At 40.0% G+C, this 20761-nt stretch overlaps 1 protein-coding gene across 3 annotated transcripts in view; it reads left to right on the plus strand.

Moving 5' to 3' along the window:
• mad1l1 (mitotic arrest deficient 1 like 1) overlaps window positions 1-20761 on the plus strand; it is a 1010048-nt gene that overhangs the window by 70924 nt on the left and 918363 nt on the right. For all 3 annotated transcript variants that reach the window (XM_078558544.1, XM_078558545.1, XM_078558546.1), the window contains exon 10: window positions 10383-10469. In XM_078558544.1, the coding sequence (XP_078414670.1) occupies window positions 10383-10469 (87 nt within the window). The remainder of the gene's footprint in view (window positions 1-10382; window positions 10470-20761) is intronic.

Raw genomic sequence — 20761 nt, forward strand, 5'->3', positions numbered from 1 at the left:
AAACAGCTGCCTATCACTATTTAGCTGCATGCCTGCTGTCACAAGATGGTGCTGTTTCACCTTCTGATCCTGTTTCCCAGCTACTGAGCCCTAGCCATGCTCATATAATTATATAGCATAAAAAGAGACCATTTGGCCCTTCGTGCCTGTGTTCTTAGAACTATATAATTAGTCCCACTCCACTGCTCTTTCCCTATAACTACAAATTTTACTTTTCCTGTATTTATCTAATTCCCCTTTGAAATTAAAATTATAAAAATAAGCTATGGATCTGCAGCTGAAAGTGTCTCCTGCAGTCTGTCTGAGCATGTTCAAGATGCAACAATAAGAAATAATTTGCATAATGTCTTTCACATCCTCAGGACCTCCCCAAAGCACTTCACAATCAATGAATTACTTGGTCATTATTATTTTGTAGGCAGTTGTAGTAACTAATTTGTGTCCTTTAAAGTTCCACAAACTGCATTGAGATTAATGACCAGTGAAGAAATCCTTGCTCCTCTTTGGAAAAAGTGCCAAAGTATCTTGTCTGAACTGCTGAGCAGGGAGATGAGGCCTCAACTAAAGGTCTCACCTGAACGATGACATCTCTGATAATACAGCATTGCCTCAGTAATGCACTAAAGAGTGAACACTCATGCATATTTTAAGAGGTGTATGATCATTTGACTGCTGACTGACGGGTGGGAAATTGGGACCTCAATAAAAGGCTTCAAAATGCTGCTTTGGTTTAGAAAGAGGAAGCACAGAAGTCATTTTCCAGCATTTCTGCAACTTGGAGGAGAATTCTATTTTAATCACAGTCTGTATCATTCTTCCGGGGATCAGCTTAAAGGTATAAATGAATATTGGACTCTGAGGTGTTCGAAAATTCAATTTAATAACTATTTGATCAACTCTCGTGGTTATTTAAGATATGAAAGTACAAATGTGTGACATTGATGTCATGCTAATGGAGAAATTTATCATTTTGAAGATGCCAAACCTCTCAGTTTCCAGAATGTTATATTCACCTGTATTTACATTATTAAGTATCACATTCTCGACAATCATGCCCAAGTGTATCTGATATATGAAGTAATTTGTGGCTTTAATTTAGTTTATGTGAAGAAGGCATAGCTTTCATACCAATTGTGTTCAGCTGTTACAAATTGCATGTGCTGAGTAGAATCATTTGCTGAAGCTACTGCATTCGAAAAGCACTGAAATGTATTCTGAGAAATTTTGATGTGATAAAATGCTTTATAATTGCAACATTTAAAGAAAAATTGTGAAATTTCATTGTGGGAGAAATGCAGTTCCTTTATATTTAAAAAAAAATCTGAGACAAATTTGAAACAAGCAAGAATAGAAATTGAGAATACTCAAATCCAGTTAAACTCCCTTGTCAGGGACTAAGTGCAAATGTGCCAGAATAGGTGAAGTATCATGCTTGTCCACCCTTATTTGTGAATGTTAAATGCCAACCCATAGATATATGTTAGGACAGGAACCCAACTAAAGTTGTTTTTCTTTTAGTATTGCATTGCAGTATTACTTTGAATTGCAAGCTAATTGCTGCCAATTCTAAGCTTGTACCTTCAGGGAAGCTGGTAGGTGTAGATAAAAGCTACATTTAATTTTTCAATAAAATTTGGCAGTCAGGAAGGAATTCTGCTACCTAGCTCAAATTTAGTTTTAATGTGCAAAATAGAAGACAGTTTAGTGAAGACTGTTGAATAACAAAGCCTTAAAACCTAAGCATGTCTGCTCTGATACATTGGGAATTTGCTCAATTATAAATCTTTCAATCTACAGTATATATGTTTCAAAAAAAATTGCCAACTAATTGGCTATTTATTAAAACCAAGGAATTTAGGGAAAATACTCTGATCTATTGGTTAAATTCAGCTGTACAGTTTTCTTTTTGGAGTACTCATTTAATCATCAAGGTTAGGGAGCTTTATTAATGAGTGTAAAACTGCATACTTAGTAATTTCTTTCTCAGTATCACAGAGAAGGAACTCAACTAAATTAATGTTAATAATATGAATTGTTCCGATTTTCTGAATAAATTGAAAAGTTGATAGATCAGGCCAGTGATTGTTCATTGAACTGAAAAATGTTGTAAATATTTTATTTGGGCAATCTCCTTGAAATATTTTGGTTATAAATGTTTTCTCTGTGCTGAGGGCTTCCCTACAAACACTAGAAAGGCCATTTCCTCCCAATCGCATGTATATTGTTTCTGCTGTAATCGACAAAATTTCAGGCTTACTGAAATTAGGGTGCTACGAAAGGAGTTAATGTGCTTGTTACCTCTGAAGTGCTTGACTTTTCCACTATCTGTTTATTATTTGTGTGAAAGGATTCAAGCATGTAGCATTAGTGAGAGTGGAAAGAATATTGAACTAATACTTGAAATTCTCAGCAAGAGCTATAATGCCCCAGGATTTCTTGAGGGAAACCGTAATTTTAAAATGGATCACTTTGTATGTTCTTCAGTGTGAAGCCACCTGCTGGTAATTGTTTCCTTGAACTTGTGATCTGCTATATTGAAATAGCACACTGGATTTTCGAGGCAGAAGTATTTTAGCAGGTTTTTTGTTTTGGTGCCAAATTAAAATGCTTTATCCAAAAAGAGGATAATCTTGCTATGTTGTACTTTTTGGCTTGCGATGCACTGGTCATGATGGTGATATAACATTTCCTCCAGAACTGGTGACTGATTTTCCCACATAATTGTTTCTTTAAGGTTGTAGCACATAAATGCTGCTGTATCACAGCCATTTATACTTGTAATGAAGTAATTTAATTTTAAAAACGTTTTTAAACCTGTTAACGGGTGGGGGGGAGGCGGCGGTGCAATAGTGGTATTGTCACTGGACTAGTAATCCAGAAACCCAGGGTAATGCCCTGGGAAACTGGATTCGAATCCCACCATGTCAGATGGTGGAATTTGAAATTCATTCAATAAAAATCTAGAATTAAAAGTCTCGTGATGACCATGAAACCATTGTCGATTGTCGTAAAAACTCATTGGGTTCATTAATGACCTTTGGGGAAGGAAATTTGCCGTCCTTCTTTGAAGGAAATCTGCTGTCCTTACCTGTGACTTTTATGTGACTCTTAAATGTCCCCTGAAATGATCTAGCAAGCCACTCAGTTGTATCAAGACCGCTAGAAAGACAATAAGGAATGAACTGGACAGACCACCTGGCATCGACCTAGGTACCAGAAACGACAGTGACAAGTTCAGCTCTGTTGACCCTGCAAAGTAACATCTGGGGGCTTGTGCCAAAATTGGCAGAGTTGTTCAGAGACTAGTCAAGCAATAGTCATATTCGCAGAGTCATACCTTACAGATAATGTCCCAAACAACAGCATCACTGTCTCTGGGTATGTCCTGCTCCACCACAGGACAGATCCAGCAGAGGTGAAAGCACAGTGGTATACAATTGGGAGGAAGTTTCCCTGGGAGTCCTCAACATCACCTCCAGACCCCATGAGTTCTCATGGTGTCAGGCCCAAAATGGGCAAAGAAACCTCCTGCTGATTAACACATATCATACTTCGTCAGCTGATGAATCAGTACTCCTCCATGTTGAACACCACTTGTAGGAAACACTGAGGGTGGCAAAGGCACAGAATGTACTCTGGGTGGGGACTTCAATGTCCATCATGAAGAGTGGCTCAGTAGCACCACAGACCGAGCTGGCTGAGCCCTAAAGGATATAGCTGCTAGACTGGGTCTGCAGCAGGTGGTGAGAACATAAATAACAGCAAGAGTAGGCCATTTGGCCCCTCAAGCCTGCCTCACCATTCAGTAAGATCATGGCTGATCTGACTCAGGTCTCAACTCCTCTTTCGTGCCAGCTCCTCATAGCCCTCAACTCCCTGATATTTCAAAAATCTATCTACCTCCTCTTTAAATACTTTCAGTGATCCAGCCTCCACAACTCTCTGGGGAAGAGAATTCCAGACATTCACTACTCTCAGAGAAGAAATTCCTTCACATCTCAGTTTTAAATGAGTGTCCCCTTATTCTGTAACTATGTACCCTAGTTCGAGATTCCCCCACTAGTGGAAACATCTACTCAACATCTACCCTGTCAAGCCCCCTCAGAATCTTGTACGTTTCAATAAGATCATCCCTCATTCTTCTAAACTCTAATGAATAAAGGCCTAACCTGTTTAGCCGTTCTTGATAAGTCAGCTCCTTCACCCCAGGAATCACCCTCGTGAATCTCTTTTGAATTGCCTCCAATGCCAGTATATCACTTGTTAAATATGGGGACCAAAACTGTACACAGTACTCCAGGTTCGGCCTTACCAACACCCTGTACAGTTGTAACAAGACTTTTCTATTTTTAAACTCCAACTCTTTAGCAATAGAGGCCAAAATTCCATTTGCTGCCTTAATTACTTGCAGCACCTGCCTGCTAACTTTTTGTGTTTCATGCACAAGAACACCCAGATCCCTCTGTGGTGCACTGTTTTGGAGTCTCTCTCTATTTAAATAATAGTCTCCCTTTTGATTCTTCCTATGAAAGTGTATCACCTCACACTTTCCTACATTATACTCCATCTGCCATGTTTTTGCCCACTCACTCAACCTATCTATATCCCCTTGCAGATTCCTTATGTCCTCATCACAACATGCTCTCCCACCTATTTGTGTATCATCAGCAAATTTGGATATGTTACACTCTGCCCCTCCTCCAAGTCATTAATATAGATAGTAAATAATTGAGTACCTAGGACTGAACCTTGTGGCACTCCACTAGTTATGACTTTCCAACCTGAAAAAGACCCATTAATCCCAACTCTCTGTCTTCTGTGTGTTAACAAATCCTCAATCCATGCTAATACATTACCCCCAATAACGTGAGTTCCTGTCTTGTGCAATAACCTTTTTATGTGGCACCTTATCGAATGCCTTCTGGAAATCCAAATCTACCGGTTCCCCTTTATCAACTCTGCTTGTTATACCCTCAAAGAACTCTAGCAAATTTGTCAAACATATTTCCCTTTCACAAAACCATGTTGACTCTGTTTGATTGTGTTAAGCTTTTCTAAATGTCTTGCTATTTCTTCCTTAATAATGGACTCTAGTATTTTCCCAACGACAGATGTTAGGCTGTCTGGTCAATAGTTTCCTGTTTTTTTTGGTCTCCCTCCCTTCTTGAACAGGGGCATCACATTAGCAGTTTTCTAATCCGCTGGGACCCTCCTGGAATCCAGTGAGTTCTGGAATATTTCGACTAATGCCTCCACTATCTCTGCAGCCACTTCCTTTAAAACGCTTGGATGCAGGCCATCAGGTCCTGGCGGCTTGTCTGCCATTAGCTTGTCAAATACTTTGTCCCTTATGATAAAGACTGTTACAAGATCTTTCCTCCCATTAGCTCCTTGCTTCTCTGATATCTTTGGGATGTTTATAGTGTCCTCCACTGTGAAGATGGATGCAAAATATTGGTTTAAATTATCTGCCATTTCCCTGTTCCCCTTTATCAATTCCCCAGTCGCACCCTCCAAGGGTCCCATGCTCACTTTAGCCACTCTCTTTTTAATTATCCATAGAAGCTCTTGCTGTTTGTTTTTATATTTCTTGCCAATTTACCTTCATAATCAATTTTCTCCCTCTCTATTAGCTTTTTAGCCATCCGCTGTTGGTTTTGCTGAGCGTTATGCAATATCTGCTTAGGTGTCTGTCATTCCTTATCCACTGACCTTCCCCTTAGTCTATTTTCCCAGCCTGTTTTAGACAACTCTTCATGCTTCTGAAATTGCCCTATTTAAGTTGAGGAAGCTGATTTGAGAGTTGCTCGCCCTCAAACTGAATTTGATATTCTACCATGTCATGATTGCTACCCCTTAGAGGATCCTTAACTACGATATCTCTTATTAATCCCACCTCATTACATATTGCTAGATCTAAAATAGTCTGTTTCCGGGTAGGTTCTGCAATGTATTGCTTTAATATGCAATCCTGGATGCACTCTACAAATTCGCCTTCCATGTTACCCCTGCCAATTTGATTTGTCCAATCAATATGCAGATTAAAATCACCCATGACAATAGTAGCGCCCTTCTTACATGCCTCCATTATTTCCCGATTTATGCTTTTCCCTACAGTGAGGTAACACTTCGGGGGCCTATAGACGACTTGCACCCGTGATTTCTTCCCCTTGCTATTCCTTATTTCCACCCAAACTGATTCCACACCACGATCTATTGCACCTATATCACGACTCACCACCGCACTGAAACCTTCCTTTATTAACAAAGCAACTCCACCTTTTCCTTTTTGCATATTATTCCAGAACGTTGAATATTCTTGAATATTGAGTTCCCAGCCTTGGTCACCCTGCAACTATGTCTCTGTAATAGCTATTGAGTCATATTCATTTATTTCTGTTTGTGCCGTCAGCTTCCCTATCTTGTTACAAATGCTGCATGCATTCAGAATAGAGCCTTAAGCTTTGACTTTTTACCATTGTTGCTCATTCTGGTTCTGATTTCTGTTGCACTCTTCTGCTTATATATTTTCTGCCCCTTCCTGTCACACTTTGAGTATCGTTCACTTCTTTACTACCCTGTACCTGTGTTGTCTTGTTTCTTTTTGATTTTTTAAACTTCCCTTCAATTGAACCCTCCGCCCAACTAATTAGTTTAAAGTCCTATCTACAACCCTATTTATACGATTCATCAGGACACTGGTCCAAGCATGGTTCAAATGAAGCCCCTCCCAACTTGACCGCTCTCTCCTTCCCCAGAACTAGTGCCAGTGCCCCATGAATTGGAATCCATTTATCCCACACCAATCTTTGAGCCACGCATTTACCTCTCTAATCTTATTTACCCTATGCCAATTGGCACGTGGCGCAGGTAGTAATCCGGAGATTATTACCTTTGTGGTTCTGCTTTTTAATTTAGCCCCAAGCTGCTCATAATCCCTCAGCAGAACCTCTTTCCTAGTCCTACCCATATTATTGGTGCCTACGTGGACCCTTCCCCTCCCATTCCAAGTTTCTCTCCAGCCCAGAAGAGATGGCCTTAACCTTGGCACCAGGTAGGCAACACAGCCTTCAGGACTCTGTCTTTGCTGCGAAGAACAGTATTTATTCCTCTAACTATGCTATTCCCTATTAGTACTACATTTCTCTTTTCTCTCCCCACTTGAATGGCGCTGTGTACCATGGTGCTGTGGTCAGTTTGCTCATCCTCCCTGCAGTCTGTGCCCTCGTCCACAATGGAAGCAAGAACCTTGTACCTGTTGGACAAAAGCACTGGCTGAGGCTCCTCCAAAACTAAATTCTGGATTCCCATACCTGCCTCACTCACAGTCACACCCTCCTGTCCCTGACCACGGTCCAGATTTGATGTAATTAAACTAATGGGCGTGACTGTCTCCTGAAACAGTGTCCAGGTAACTCCCCCTCCCTGATGTGTTGCAGAGTCTGCAGCTCGGACTTAGCTCATCAACTCTGAGCTGAAGTTCCTCGAGCAGCCAATACTTGCTAGATGTGGTCACTGTAGATCACACCGGTGTCCACCAGTTCCCACATACTACAGCTGCAACACATCGCATTCCCAGCCATCCCTATTCTATTTAATTTATTAATTTGGATGTTAAATATTTTAAGTGAATTTCTTAACTGTACTCTTCAGCTGTAATAACGTCTCCTGATTAAAACCACTTGGCCAATCAAAAGAGACATGGAAGAGATACTCACCAGTCACCTACCTGTTTTCCTTTGACGGCACACTTCGGCTCTGACAGGTATAAACAGGTCCTCCTCTCGCATGTGCTGCTTACTGCTTGTCCCAGGGTCCCCATCTCGCGCACTCCTCTGAGGGAAGCAACAAGAGGGAAAAACTTACTTGACCTCATCCTCACCAACCTGTCTGCCGTAGATGCATCTGTCCATGACAGTATTGGCAGGAGTGACCTTATGGAGACAAAGTCCCGCCTTCACATCGAGTTGTCTGGCACGGCCATCATGTTAAATGGGGTAGATTTCGAATAGATCTAGCAACTCAAGACTGGGCAGCCATGAGGCGCTCTGAGACATCAGCAGCAGCAGAATTGTACTTAGCCACAATCTGTAATCTCATGGCCTGGCATATCCTCCATTCTACCATTACCACCAAGCCTTGGGATCAACCCTAGTTCAATGAAGAGTGCAAGATGGCATGCCAGGTGCAGCATCAGGCATACCTAAAAATGAGGTGTCAACCTGGTGAAGCTTCAACACAGGACTGCTTGCATGGCAAACAGCATAAGCAGCAAGCAGTTGACCCACTATTAACATCCTGGGGTTACCATTAACCAAAACTGAACTGGGCTAGCATATAAATACTTTGGCTACAAGAGCAGGTCAGAGGCTAAGAATCTGCAGCGAGTAACTCACCTCCTAACTCCCCAAAACCATCTACAAGGCACAACCATTGGATTAGATCTAAGCTCTGCCGTCCTACCATATCCAGTTGTGAATGGTGGTGGACAATTAAATAACTCACTAAAGGAGGAGATCCCCATGGGGGAGCCCTGCACATCAGTGCAAAGGATAAGGGTGAAGCATTTATACCAATTTTCAGCCAGAATTGCCAAGTGGATGATCCACCTTTGCCTCTTCTGGAGGTCCCCATCATCACAGAAGCCAGTCTTGAGCCAATTTGATTCATTCCATGTTGTATCAAGAAACAGATGAAGGCCCTGGATACTGCAAAAACTATAGGCCCTGACAACATTCTGGCAATAGTACTGAAGAACCAAAACTCCAGAACTTGCTGTGCCTCTAGCCAGGCTGTTCCAGTACAGCGACAACATTGGCACATACCTGGCAATGTAAAAAATTGCCCGGGTATGTCTTGTACACAAAAAACAGGATAAATTGAACCTGGCTAGTAACCGCCCCATCAGTCTACTGCCGATCATCAGTAAAGTGATGGAAGGGGTCGTCAACAGTGCTATCAAGTGGCACTTGCATAGCAATAACCTGCTCACTGACGCTCAGTTTGTGTTTCTCCAGGGGTGCTCAGCTCCTGATCTCATTGCAGCCTTGGTTCAAACATGGGCAAAAGAGCTGAACTCCAGAGGTGAGGTGAGAGTGACTGCCCTTGACATCAAGGCAGCATTTGACCAAGTGTGGCATCAAGGAGCCCTAGCAAAACGAGTCAATGGGAATGAAGGGGAAAACTGCCCACTGGTTGGAGTTATAGCTAGCACAAAGTAAGATGGTTGTGGTTGTTGGAGGTCAATCATCTCAGTTCTAGCACATCACTGCAGGAGTTCCTCTGAGGTCCAACCATCTTCAGCTGTTTCATCAATGACCTTCCTTCCATTATAAGGTCAGAGGTGGGGATGTTTGCTGATGATTGCACAATGTTCAGCACCATTCGCGACTCCTCAAATACTGAAGCAGTCCATGTCCAAATGTAGCAAGACCTGAACAATATCAAGGCTTGGGCTGACAAGTGTCAGGTAACATTCTTGCCACACAAGTGCCAGGCAATGACCATCTCGAACAAGAGGGAATCTAAACATCTCAATGGCATTACAATCGCTAAATCTCCCACTATTAACATCCTGGGGTTACCATTGACCAAAACTGAACTGGGCTAGCATATAAATACTGTGGCTGCAAGAGCAGGTCAGAGGCTAAGAATCTGCAGCGAGTAACTCACCTCCTGACTCCCCAAAACCATCTACAAGGCACAAGTCAGGAGTGTGATGGAATACTCCTCACATGTCTGGATGAGTGCAGCTCCAACAACACTCAAGAAGCTTGACACCATCCAGGATAAAGCAGCCCACTTGATTGGCACCCCATCCACAAACATTCATTCCCTCCATCACTGATGCACAGTGGCAGCAGTGTGCACCGAGATGCACTGCAGGAACTCGAGGCTCCTTAGACAGCACCTTCCAAATCCATGAGTGCTACCATCTAGAAGGACAAGGGCAGCAGACACATGGGAAAATCACCACCTGGAAGTCACTGGCTACCTTCCTAACCATCCTGACTTGGAACTATATCACTGTTCCTTCTCTGTCGCTGGGTCAGAATCCTAGAACTCCCTCCCTAACAGCACTGTGGGTGTACCTACACCACATGGACTGCAGCGGTTCAATAAAGCAGCTCATCACCCCTTCTCAAGGGCAATTGGGGATGGGCAAATAATGTTGGCCTATTCAGTAATGCCCACACCCATGAATGAATAAAAAAAATACAATGATGAGTAAATCTTAATGTTTGTTATTTCTAGTTGAGAGTGGAAGGAGCTAGTCATGTAAAAATATAAAAACTTACTAGTGTTTAAAAGAATAATGTATGAAAATATACAAAATTTTTAAACATGATTTGCTTCAACCTTTTTTGGCTTTTATTTTTCAGGAGCCCTGAAGATCTTTCACGAGAGATTGTTCTGTTACAACAACGTGAACTTGCCCTCAAGCAGCAGAACTCTTCTGTCACTATGAGGTGAGCAGAGTTCTGGGACAAGCAGTGAACATTCATTCTTGAGTTCTAGATAACCAAATTTTACTGAAGTGAAATGATTTGCAGTGTTGTTTACCTTCTGAAGTATGATTAATAAGCAAGATAAATATTTTTGTACAACTTATGAGGCTCTGTGTTGCATGTGCTTTGTGTTTCTGTTGCTTAGTTACATGGGATGCAGAATTTGATGTGCGTCTGAGAATGGCTGAACCAATTCCTTTTCATTTTAAATTAGTTTAAATCAGAACGTAGTGCGATCAGCCGTATTGTCAGCCATTGTTAGTTGTACTATGAGTTATCAAAACAGCATGGAGGGTCAGTGGTGCTGCACACCCAATGCACAAAAATAACTTTTATGACACATTATAAACTTAAAATAAACGCACCTCCTAAAAGCTCATTGCCAAAATCACTATCTATGTGCAAGGAGTAACAATTCATGAGCAAGGTTGGATAGGATTGGCTGGGTGAAACCATCAGGATGCCTTGGGTTGAGTTCTTTTGAATTTTGATGGCACGAGAGAAGCTTTTAATGAACTTCAGAAAAATTGATTTGGCTATTGGTAGGAACATTTTTCTGAAGCTTGTAAAATTCTGGAAAGATACTACAAATCATTGTATGAGGCAGATTTAAAGTTCTGAAATTGGGATTCTAGTGATCTTCCTATATTGCCTTTTAAAAGTAAAGTTGAAGCAGTTATTATCTTTTAGTGTCTTAATTGTGCTTTGTAAGTGTATGATATAGCACTTGCAAAAAATCTTAGCATTTAGTAACATCAATGTGCACCAATTTTTATTTACTTTCAAAAACATGACTTATTTGGACACCTTTGATCCTGTTTTGTGGTGTTTGGAATATCAGCTGGCCATCAGCTTCTTGGTATTGGGCTTTGAATTAACATTGGTGCTGACTCAACCTTTTCAATCTGAATTGACCTTAATAGGAGTGAATGCCTTGAGAAATTAAGCAAGAGTAGATAATTCAGGTCCAAATGTTCGGATTTTTCAACACTTCCCTTGTATCAGTGAGGCTACCAAAGGACAGGCTTTTATAAAACAGAATAAACTCTTCTGCTTATAGTTGTCATTGCTAAAGTGTGCTCAGACATTCAAGCAAAGCATAAATCTTTGTGTTTTGGCTTTGAGGTGGATGTCTAATTTTTACTCAATTGCAATGATTCACCAGTGTATTTTCCGCCTTCAGGTGTAGTTTTGCGATACTTTCGTGCTATTTTACTGAGTCCTGTATCTTCAATAGTTCCCCACGTGAGTTGCTTCAAAAACAAAGATATGAAGCAGAAAACGGGAATACTTATCATTAGGGAATGCTGCAGGGACTAGTAAAACCTAATGACCTTTGTTCCAGCATCAAATTCTCTGTCACTTCTGACTGATCCTTGGGTGCTTTGAATTTCCTTCAAGCTGGGTGAGGTTGATTATAACTATAGGAAAAATACATTTAGTTTAATAAAACCATTGCCTCATATTGCTGCACATCAGCTGTATGTTTATCATTGAATCCAGTTGCTGCCGGAGAGGTAACTGTGGCCATTAGGTATTACTTTAGGCTTTATTTTATTTGTTTGATAATTTCCCCTTTTTGTTGTGGATTTGTGACTAAGGATTTTTAATACACCTTAAATATCTAACAGAGATGAGAAATTTCTGCTGTTTGACAGATTTCTGATAGTTGGACTTTGGAATTCCGCCATTCTAAATATGCCTCCAATCTTTGCCTCCTCTGTAGTTTAAAAGAGGCTGAACAATTGAAAGTGCAAGTATCAGTGAGAAGTGAAATTAATGCAGAGTTGTGATTGAGGAACAGTGAGTGTGGGAGAGACAGAATCTGTGAGGAGCTGCTTCTCCAATCACATCTTCTGTCTCTGCCACTCTCGCTGCTCCAGCTACTCCAATGACAGATTCCCTCTCTACTGCTCTTGCTGCTCCTCCAGAGATAGAATCTATGATTCAGAAGAGCAGTAAGGGTGGGAGGGGACCTGTGTTTGGAGGTTGAGGAGCAGTTATTCTGGCTGGTCCTGCTGCTGCCATGCAGGAGACCTTTGGCTGCACCGTCACCAATCACTTCAGCCAGATGTTCGATGACCAGTCCGACATCCTCTGTAATGCTGAAGACGAGAAGCCGAATAAGAAAAGAAAGGAAAGCAAGATGTGGCTCGAAACCCAGAGTTGGGGTTGTGGGCCTGTACTGGGTTGAGGTAGGCGTCAGTACTGGATAGCCGTTGCTCTGGATATGCAAGGCTTTCTGTGTTTGAGAGTGGGAGCTCAGTTTGAGATTATCATCGCAACACCTGGGGAACCTTCTCTTGGTTTAAGGGGAACCCCTGCCCCATCTTTTGAACATGGGACTATGATTGGCATTGTGATATTTAAAATTGTAAGGCAGAGACGATGTACTGTTGCGGAATATGGCTACCTTCATTCCCACAGTGTTGTATCAAACTGTCCCTTGAATGAGTTGATTTTTGGCTGCAGCAATGTTCCAGTGAATCAGTCAAGATCCATCAGTTCGGCAGAGATGAGCAATTGAACCTAGGAAGTTCCTGACTTGTGAGACTAGTGGATAGATTGTTAAGTCTTCAGGATCTTGACTGCTACCTTTTAAGTAAATAAACCTATGGTGGTGGTGGGTGGGTAGGCAATGATAAATGAGAATTGAAATGATCAACCATTCAGAAGTTTATTTGGCCTGTAACCAGCTTACATAAACTGCTTCTTATGCCTGACTGATTTCTGTTTCATTGCATCAAATTGTTGGAATTTGAGATGAATCTGATCTTAGTTTCTTATTGTAAATTGGGAATTGTCTTTAGAATCCAAAATTGAGAGAAGCAACCAAGGAACTAAGGAAGGATGGTGTCCTGAACTTATCATGTTAATTGCTTTGATTGACTGGGACTGAATCACCTTGTCATCATGGTGATGAACAGAGACTTTGCAGGTGGCAAGGTGTAACTTTGCCCCCTTAGCTGAAGCTTCCTTGCCTTATGATGTACATAATCCAGCAAGGTCATGTTCTGTCGTTAGAATGGACTTCATCCTTTATTACATATACCAACTGCATGGAAAGCTGAAATGCGGAGATCGCTTTGGTAAATTTATCCAAATGCATTGATGTACAGTCTTGACGGCAATAGAAGGTAAACAAAGGCAAAACATATGTTTGTATCCACTTAAAGTCTAATAATTTTGTGTATTTGCATTTCACTGCAGATCATAATTATTATAATTTTCTGGATCCTTGCACTGCAGCTGCTTTGCGCTATAATGTATGCATAATTCCTTGTCTCACAAAAATTTCAGACATTTTTGCCTTTGGTCACTCTCATCCCTGTATCTACGTACCTTTCTCATCCAACTTTGAAAATAGACAATGACTATGGATAAGGAACTCATTGGGTCTGCCCAAGACTTACTTTCTATCGAAAGCATTTTAAGTTAATTAGGAATGAAAGGGGAAAAAAGTAACTTCAAAAATAACAAAGACGACATTCAACACCACACTTCCTTGTACTTCCTTTACACTTCACATAACTTTTTTTAACCTCGGATTTCAAGAAAAATACTGTTTGTGTATCCTCTGTGTAGTTTTGCTGGGTATCACCCCTGATAGTTTTCTGATTTCTTCCTTTTCTACTGTAAAAGATTATGAAACACTTGAGCACTTTTAGCAAAAGAGTAATTTTTAAAATGTTATTGAACAGCATCTGTTAAATATGTTCTTCACTGCACAGCTGTGAGGATTTTGGCTGATTGCAAAGAAAGGAAAATAACACTGCAAATCTTAATATAGGTCAACACTGTCTTCAAGGCATGTTATTAAAACCAGTGCACAGCTCCAATTCAAGCAAATATCAGGGCACCTCAGCTGTTGTTTTGAGGTGTACAGCAGTAGATTATGAATGTAAATATCAGTGTAAAAGAAATTAGAGACTGATTTAAAATATGCATAAATGCTGCATTGTTGATAATTAAGTGCCTAACATAAAATATTGGACCACCGACTAGTGTAAATGTGCATTTGTTTGTCAGCATCTAATGTACAAACCAGCATGTAGCATCGATATCTGGTGGTATGTACGTCCACTTTCAAATTTTACCTGACATTAAATATTTTAAGAATATTGTTTTCAACTTAATATCAATAAAACCCAATGTGTCTCTGGACTTGACTCCTCAGGTTGCCAGTGTGGGTTGAATCTGGAGGTGTACAACTTTGGTGCCACCTTGGACTCAGAGCTGAGCTTCTTTCTTTGTATTTGCTCTGTTGATGAGACTGATTTCCTCTGTCAGTGGAATGTTGCCTACACATATCTTTGCCTCTCCTCCATTAAGAACTTGGAAACCTGAATGGCTTGGAAACATGCCTTTGTCACCTTAAGGATGGACTTCAATGCTGCTTGCCATGCTACTTATAACTTCAGGAAATGCAACCTTGTGTCCATTTCCACTTTGAATGTGCGCACAAGTCACTCTTGTTCTTTGTAATCTCCCTGGTACTTTAAGGTCTACTGAATCTATTTTAATCATTTTGTTTTCCTTTCCCTCTGCAGCCCCTTTTCACCCTAACTGAGTAATAATCTCTTGCTGGAAATCGCACATTCAGCTTTTGCTCTTCTGACATCAGCTTACTAATTTGTTCATTGCTTTCTCTTATATTTCAGCAACATACCGTTACTTTCACGTGGCCTTCAAAAATGTTTTTCTCTCTCTCTCCCACCTCTTTCTCCTCCATCCCCCCCACCCTTCATGATGTTCATCATTCTTTGTTAAGCACATTTGAGGTATTTTGTTGTGAAGATTATTACTGCAATTAGTTATTTCCCAAGAATTAAGCTCACTGCAGAAATCAGCTTCCACAGTCAAACTTTTGTAGATACCAAAATTTGAATTTATGCTTAAAATATGTGGATTAATTTTGCATAGGGCAAACAGTGTTATCACATGCACCAGAAGCAGTGCAGCCCAAGCCCATGTGTTTCAGATTTTCCCGAGTCAGTGAAGATGTACAATTATAGGTAAAGCAGAAGGTTAAAAATTGTGTCCTTAATTGACATGGTTGCTTTAGAAGCATTATTTTTAAAAACCAATATAATGTTTTTAAGCTTTTTAAAAATTAAACGCTCCCTTTTCTGTTCGAGGAGTTCATCTAACCACAGCAATTTGTACATTTAATGGGATTATGTGAACGACCAAAAGACTATTGAAAGCTTGCCATATTTATCCCAGATTCAGGTGGCTTCTGACTACAGAGCTGTTGATGAAGATTTGAATAAAGGGACAATCAGAGTCGGTGGCTCAGATAGGATAATGCCTACGGCTTCACTGGAAAATGCTGATTTTACCACTCTGTGTACCCGGCTAACTTTTTAAATATAGGATTAAATTTTAATGGTTCTACCATTTGGAATGATAGTGGCATTTCATGTCTCAGTGGTAGTCACACTTGTCAGGTTTGTGATTTGTTACTACATGTCCAGCTAACCAACTACATTTAACTGTTTACAGACAGATGTTAGCAAAGGCAGATTGACTTTCATTATCTCCCTTTAGTCTCAAATACTGTATAAGTTTTTCCTTGTACTTGCCTATGGCTCCTTGATCTTGTTTGTCCCCTTGTGTGTCTTTGTTTTCTTAGCCTCTCATGTCAGGTAGATAGAATAGTTGCTGTTCAGTCTACATATCATCAACAGATTTAGTTCTCTAACATGGCTAGTTTTCTCCTTCAACCTATCTTGCTATAATTTTTCCATTTTAAGAAGATTAGTGTTTATGCTGCTACGGCCCTTTAATGTGAAAATGTCCTGGGATCACAATAAGTGAAACGTGTGGTGGAAAGAACCAAGATTAGAGAGATGGAGGTAATGAAGTAGGAAGGGGGGATAATTATAAGAAAAGCTCTTAATGGATCAATTGTGAGAATAGGGTCAAGCTATACCATTATTACTCCTGTAGTGTATACTTTGGAGGAGCAATTACTTAAATATTTCAGTTGATTAGAACCAAATATGAGTGAAAAGGTTGAAATATCATTAGGAATGCTATTCCAAAATGACATCACTCAACCAGTCAATGTTTGCAAATATTGAACCTGCAGGACAAGATGTTGGGAATTTTTGTATTTTTATTCATTGTGATGCAAAAGTGCTACTGTGTCATGTAAACGGTTGATGGAAAGTATATCTGTAGATATATTTTTTTTTCCTGTTATACTGTGTGTATGTACAAGTGTATTATTGCAATTGAAATTGCAAATAGTTGTTTTCTAGTTTCTGTCCCAGGGATAAATTGGTTCAGCAACTATATTAAAAATAAAAGCTATTACATGTTCAGTAACATTAGTTATCCTTGTTGCGCAGTTCCTTGTGTTTGTAATGAGAATTTAAAATGTATTGAGATTGGGCAATTTTTTTATGGCCAAGAAAAATAGTGTTTAAAATGGCGTCGTTAGCTGAGTGATTTTTCTTTATTTATTGTGCTCAAAATGTCAGCAAGCTGCTTATGGCATTTCAGGAAGATTGAGTTAAGTTGTGTTTAAGCCATCAGAAATAAAAATTGCTCCTTAAAGAACTAGTATTGCAATATGTGACATTTTGAATTGATATTTTTGTTTCTATAACTTATTTTTATAGGATTTAGAACAATTTTAACCTTCAACTTGGTTTGTGTAAGAAATACTATCTGATTTGCCATGTATTTATTCTACATATGTGATGATGTAAATTCCATTTTATGGGGGTCAAATATAGTGCCACCGCAGATGAGAAGGTGAGAATAAAGTGTGGGCTGGGGTGTAGGAGGGATTTATAGGAGGAAGAGAAGGAGAAAGCAATTGTTTGGTTATGCCATCAGCACTAGCATGCAACCTGTGCACCTATATAATGCCCATTCAAAATTTGCACCTAATGTTTTTGAATATTTGAGACAGTATAAACTCCATGAACAGTTAGATACAATTTGTCTCCTTGGCTGCTGATTTATAATTGATCAAGAAGAATTTTGGTCACTTGTGGGGACGTAACTAAGTGTGGCAAGAAATAAAAATGAAAAATGTTGGATGTACACGGGAAGTCCATCAGCATCAGAGAACAGATGCTTCATTGGAAGTGAAAGCTTGAAGATCAGCAACTCTTTTATAGGACTGAACAAAACAAAGGAGGTGCGAGTGGTTGCGGGGGATGGTGCAGTTGCAAGTGAGGAGAACAAGGTTAGGATTCAAGAATAATGACTTGTGAGATAGACAGTTAATGGCTGAAGAGAATTACGAACTTGGATGATATACAAATAAACATTAGAATAAAAAAAGTGCATGAAAACAGCTCGTGTTGAAAAAAGCATGGGACCATTGGATACACAAAATACTCCTCAAATGAATGGGAATGAAATGAGTGGGAGAAACTAGCTTGAGAATCAGGAGAGGTGGCCAGGATCTAAAGTTGTGAAAATTATTGTTGGGACTGGTGAGCTGCAGAATGCCCCAGGGAAAGATGAAATACTTTCCCTAAAGTTCATGTTTCAGCTTGGTTGAAACCGTGTCAAGTGGCCAAAGATTGAAAGATCAAAATTATGGCTCGTGATCTACATCCATTGGATTCAGCAGGTTAAAATAAAAAAAACCTTTTCGGAGTACTATAGTAAAATTAGCAAAACAATTTTCTTCCTGATTTGTTAAACTTTATTTTCAAATAGGTGTTCATAGAATAGTACAGCACTAGAGGGGGCCATTTGTTCCATCGAGTCTTTTGAAGATTAATCCAGTTAGTCCCACTCTCCGGCTCTTTGCTCATATCACTGCAGTTGTTCCTTCTAGTATATATCCAATTCCCTTTTGAAAACGACTATAGAATCTGTTTCCATCACCTTATCAAGCAGTGCAGTGCATTCCAAATCCAAACCACTCTCTGCTTAAAAATGTTTTTCCTCATAATGCCTCTTGTTTTTTTACCTGTCATAAACCTGTGTAATGGACCCTTCGACTCTCTTTGTTTACTCAATATAAATTTTTCATGATTTTAAACACCTCCATCAATTCTCTTCAGTATTCTCTGCTCCAAGAAGAACAACCACAACTTTCCAGTCTGTCCCCATAACTAATCTCTTATCCTGGAACCATTCTAGTAAATCTCTTCAGTACCTTTTCCAAAGCCGTCACATCCTTCCTAAAAAGTGCGATGACCAGAATTAGGTGAAGCACTTTAGCTGGGGCTGAACTGGTTGTTAATGTAGGTTTAGCATAATTTCCTAGCTTTGTAATCTGTGCCTCTATTTATAAAGCCCAGGGTCCCATATGCTTTAACAACTGCTTTGCTGACCTGACCTGACACCTTCTGAGAATTGCGCACAATAACCCCGAGGTCTTTCTCATTGTAACCCTTTTAAAATTGTACCATTTAGTTTGTATTGCCTCTCCTCATTTTTCAAAAATGTATTACCTCATGCTTTTCGGTATTGAATTTCATTTGTCATTTATCTGCCGATACCACCAGCCTGTCTATGACATCTTGAAGTCTATTACTATCTTCCTACTGTTGAGTATAATTCTAAGTTTTGGTGTCATCCACAGATTTCACAATTGTGCCCTGTGACCCCAAGTTTAAATCATTAATGTTTATCAAAAAAGTGGTTCTAGTACTCAACCCGGGGGAACATCACAGTATACCACCATCCAGTTTGCAAAACAGCCATTCACCACAACTCTGTTTTCTATTACTTAGCTAACTTTGCCCCCAAGCTGCTACTGCCCCTTTTGTCACATCGGATTTTGCCAACAAATCTATTACGTGATACTATATCAAAAGTGTTTCGAAAAGTTCATAAATATATTAACTGTACTGTCCTCATTCACTGTCTCTGTTACCTCATCAAAAAAAGTCAATGAGGTTAGTCAAATATGATTTGCTCTTCAGAAATCTGTGCTGGCAGTTCTTTATTTGTTCAGGCTTGTTCAAGTGGCTGTTAAATTTCTCTTGGTATTTGGTTTCAAAAAGCTTCCCCACCATTAACGTTTAATTGCCAGGCCTATCCTTCCCTTTCTGAACAAGGCTGTAGCATTTGCAATCCTTCGGTCTTCTGGCACATGTCTGTATCCAAAGGAGATTGGATGATTGTGCCAGCACCCCTGCAGTTTCTACCTTTACTTCTGAGGGGTGATCTAATTGAGGTGTACAAAATTATGAGGGGCCTAGATAGGGTGGACAGGAAAGATCTGTTTCCCCTAGCTGAGGGGTCAGTTACTGGGGGCATAAATTGAAGGTGATTGGTAGAAGGATTAGAGGGGACATAAGGAGAAACTTCTTCACCCAGAGGCTGGTGGACATCTGGAATTCACTGCCTGAACTGGTTGAGGCTGAAACGCTCAACTCATTTAAAAGGTGCCTGGGTCTGCACCTGAAGTGTTGTAACCTGCAAGGCTACAGACCAGGTGCTGGAAAGTGGGATTAAAATGAATGGCTGGATTCTTTTTCTTTTTGGCTGGTGCAGATATGGCTGGATTCTTTTTCTTTTTGGCTGATGTGCTGAATGGCCTCTTTCTGCGCTGTAACTTTTCTATGGTTCTATGGTTCCATCAGCAACCTAAAATGCATCCCATTCAGATAGGGTGACTAACCCACTATAAAAACTGCTAGCATTTTTAGTACCTCCTCGTTATCTATTTTTATCTAATCCCGGCATCCTCCTCCTTTACCGTAGCTTTGGCAAAGTCCTTTTCCTTGGTAAACTCAGATGCAAAGAATTAATTTAGTACCTTCCCCATACCTTCTGCCTCCACTAATAAATTTACATTTTCATTCCTAACCAGCCCTGCTGTTCCTCTGACTAACTTTTACTGTCAGTAAGCCTATAGAAGACATTTTGGATTTATTTTATTGTTTGTGCCATCCCATTGAACAATGTACTTTTAAAAAATTTGTGCCTTGTGATGGTTGGTTTTACTCCCTACAACAAAAGCAAAATGCTGTGGGCACTGGAAATTAAAAATAAAAACAAAAGTCTGGAAATACTTAGCAAATCAGGCAGCATAGGTAGAGAGGGAAACAGTTAATGTTTCAGGTCGATGACGTTTCATTAGAATATTTTTCACCCTCTTTTCAGTGTAAAATGTCTCCTTTTAATTAAAGATAGAAATATCTGATGTGTTCTAAGCAAAACAAAAAGTAGTTTTCTGTTTGATGGAAGACTGCACAAATCCAATTGTGTAGTCTTTGCATTTGTGGAGAAGATGATTTTGAATTTGTAGAGGACTGCCACGTGTTCTC

The sequence above is a fragment of the Cetorhinus maximus genome, chromosome 15, assembly GCF_964194155.1.
Source record: "Cetorhinus maximus chromosome 15, sCetMax3.hap1.1, whole genome shotgun sequence".
NCBI lineage: Eukaryota > Metazoa > Chordata > Chondrichthyes > Lamniformes > Cetorhinidae > Cetorhinus > Cetorhinus maximus.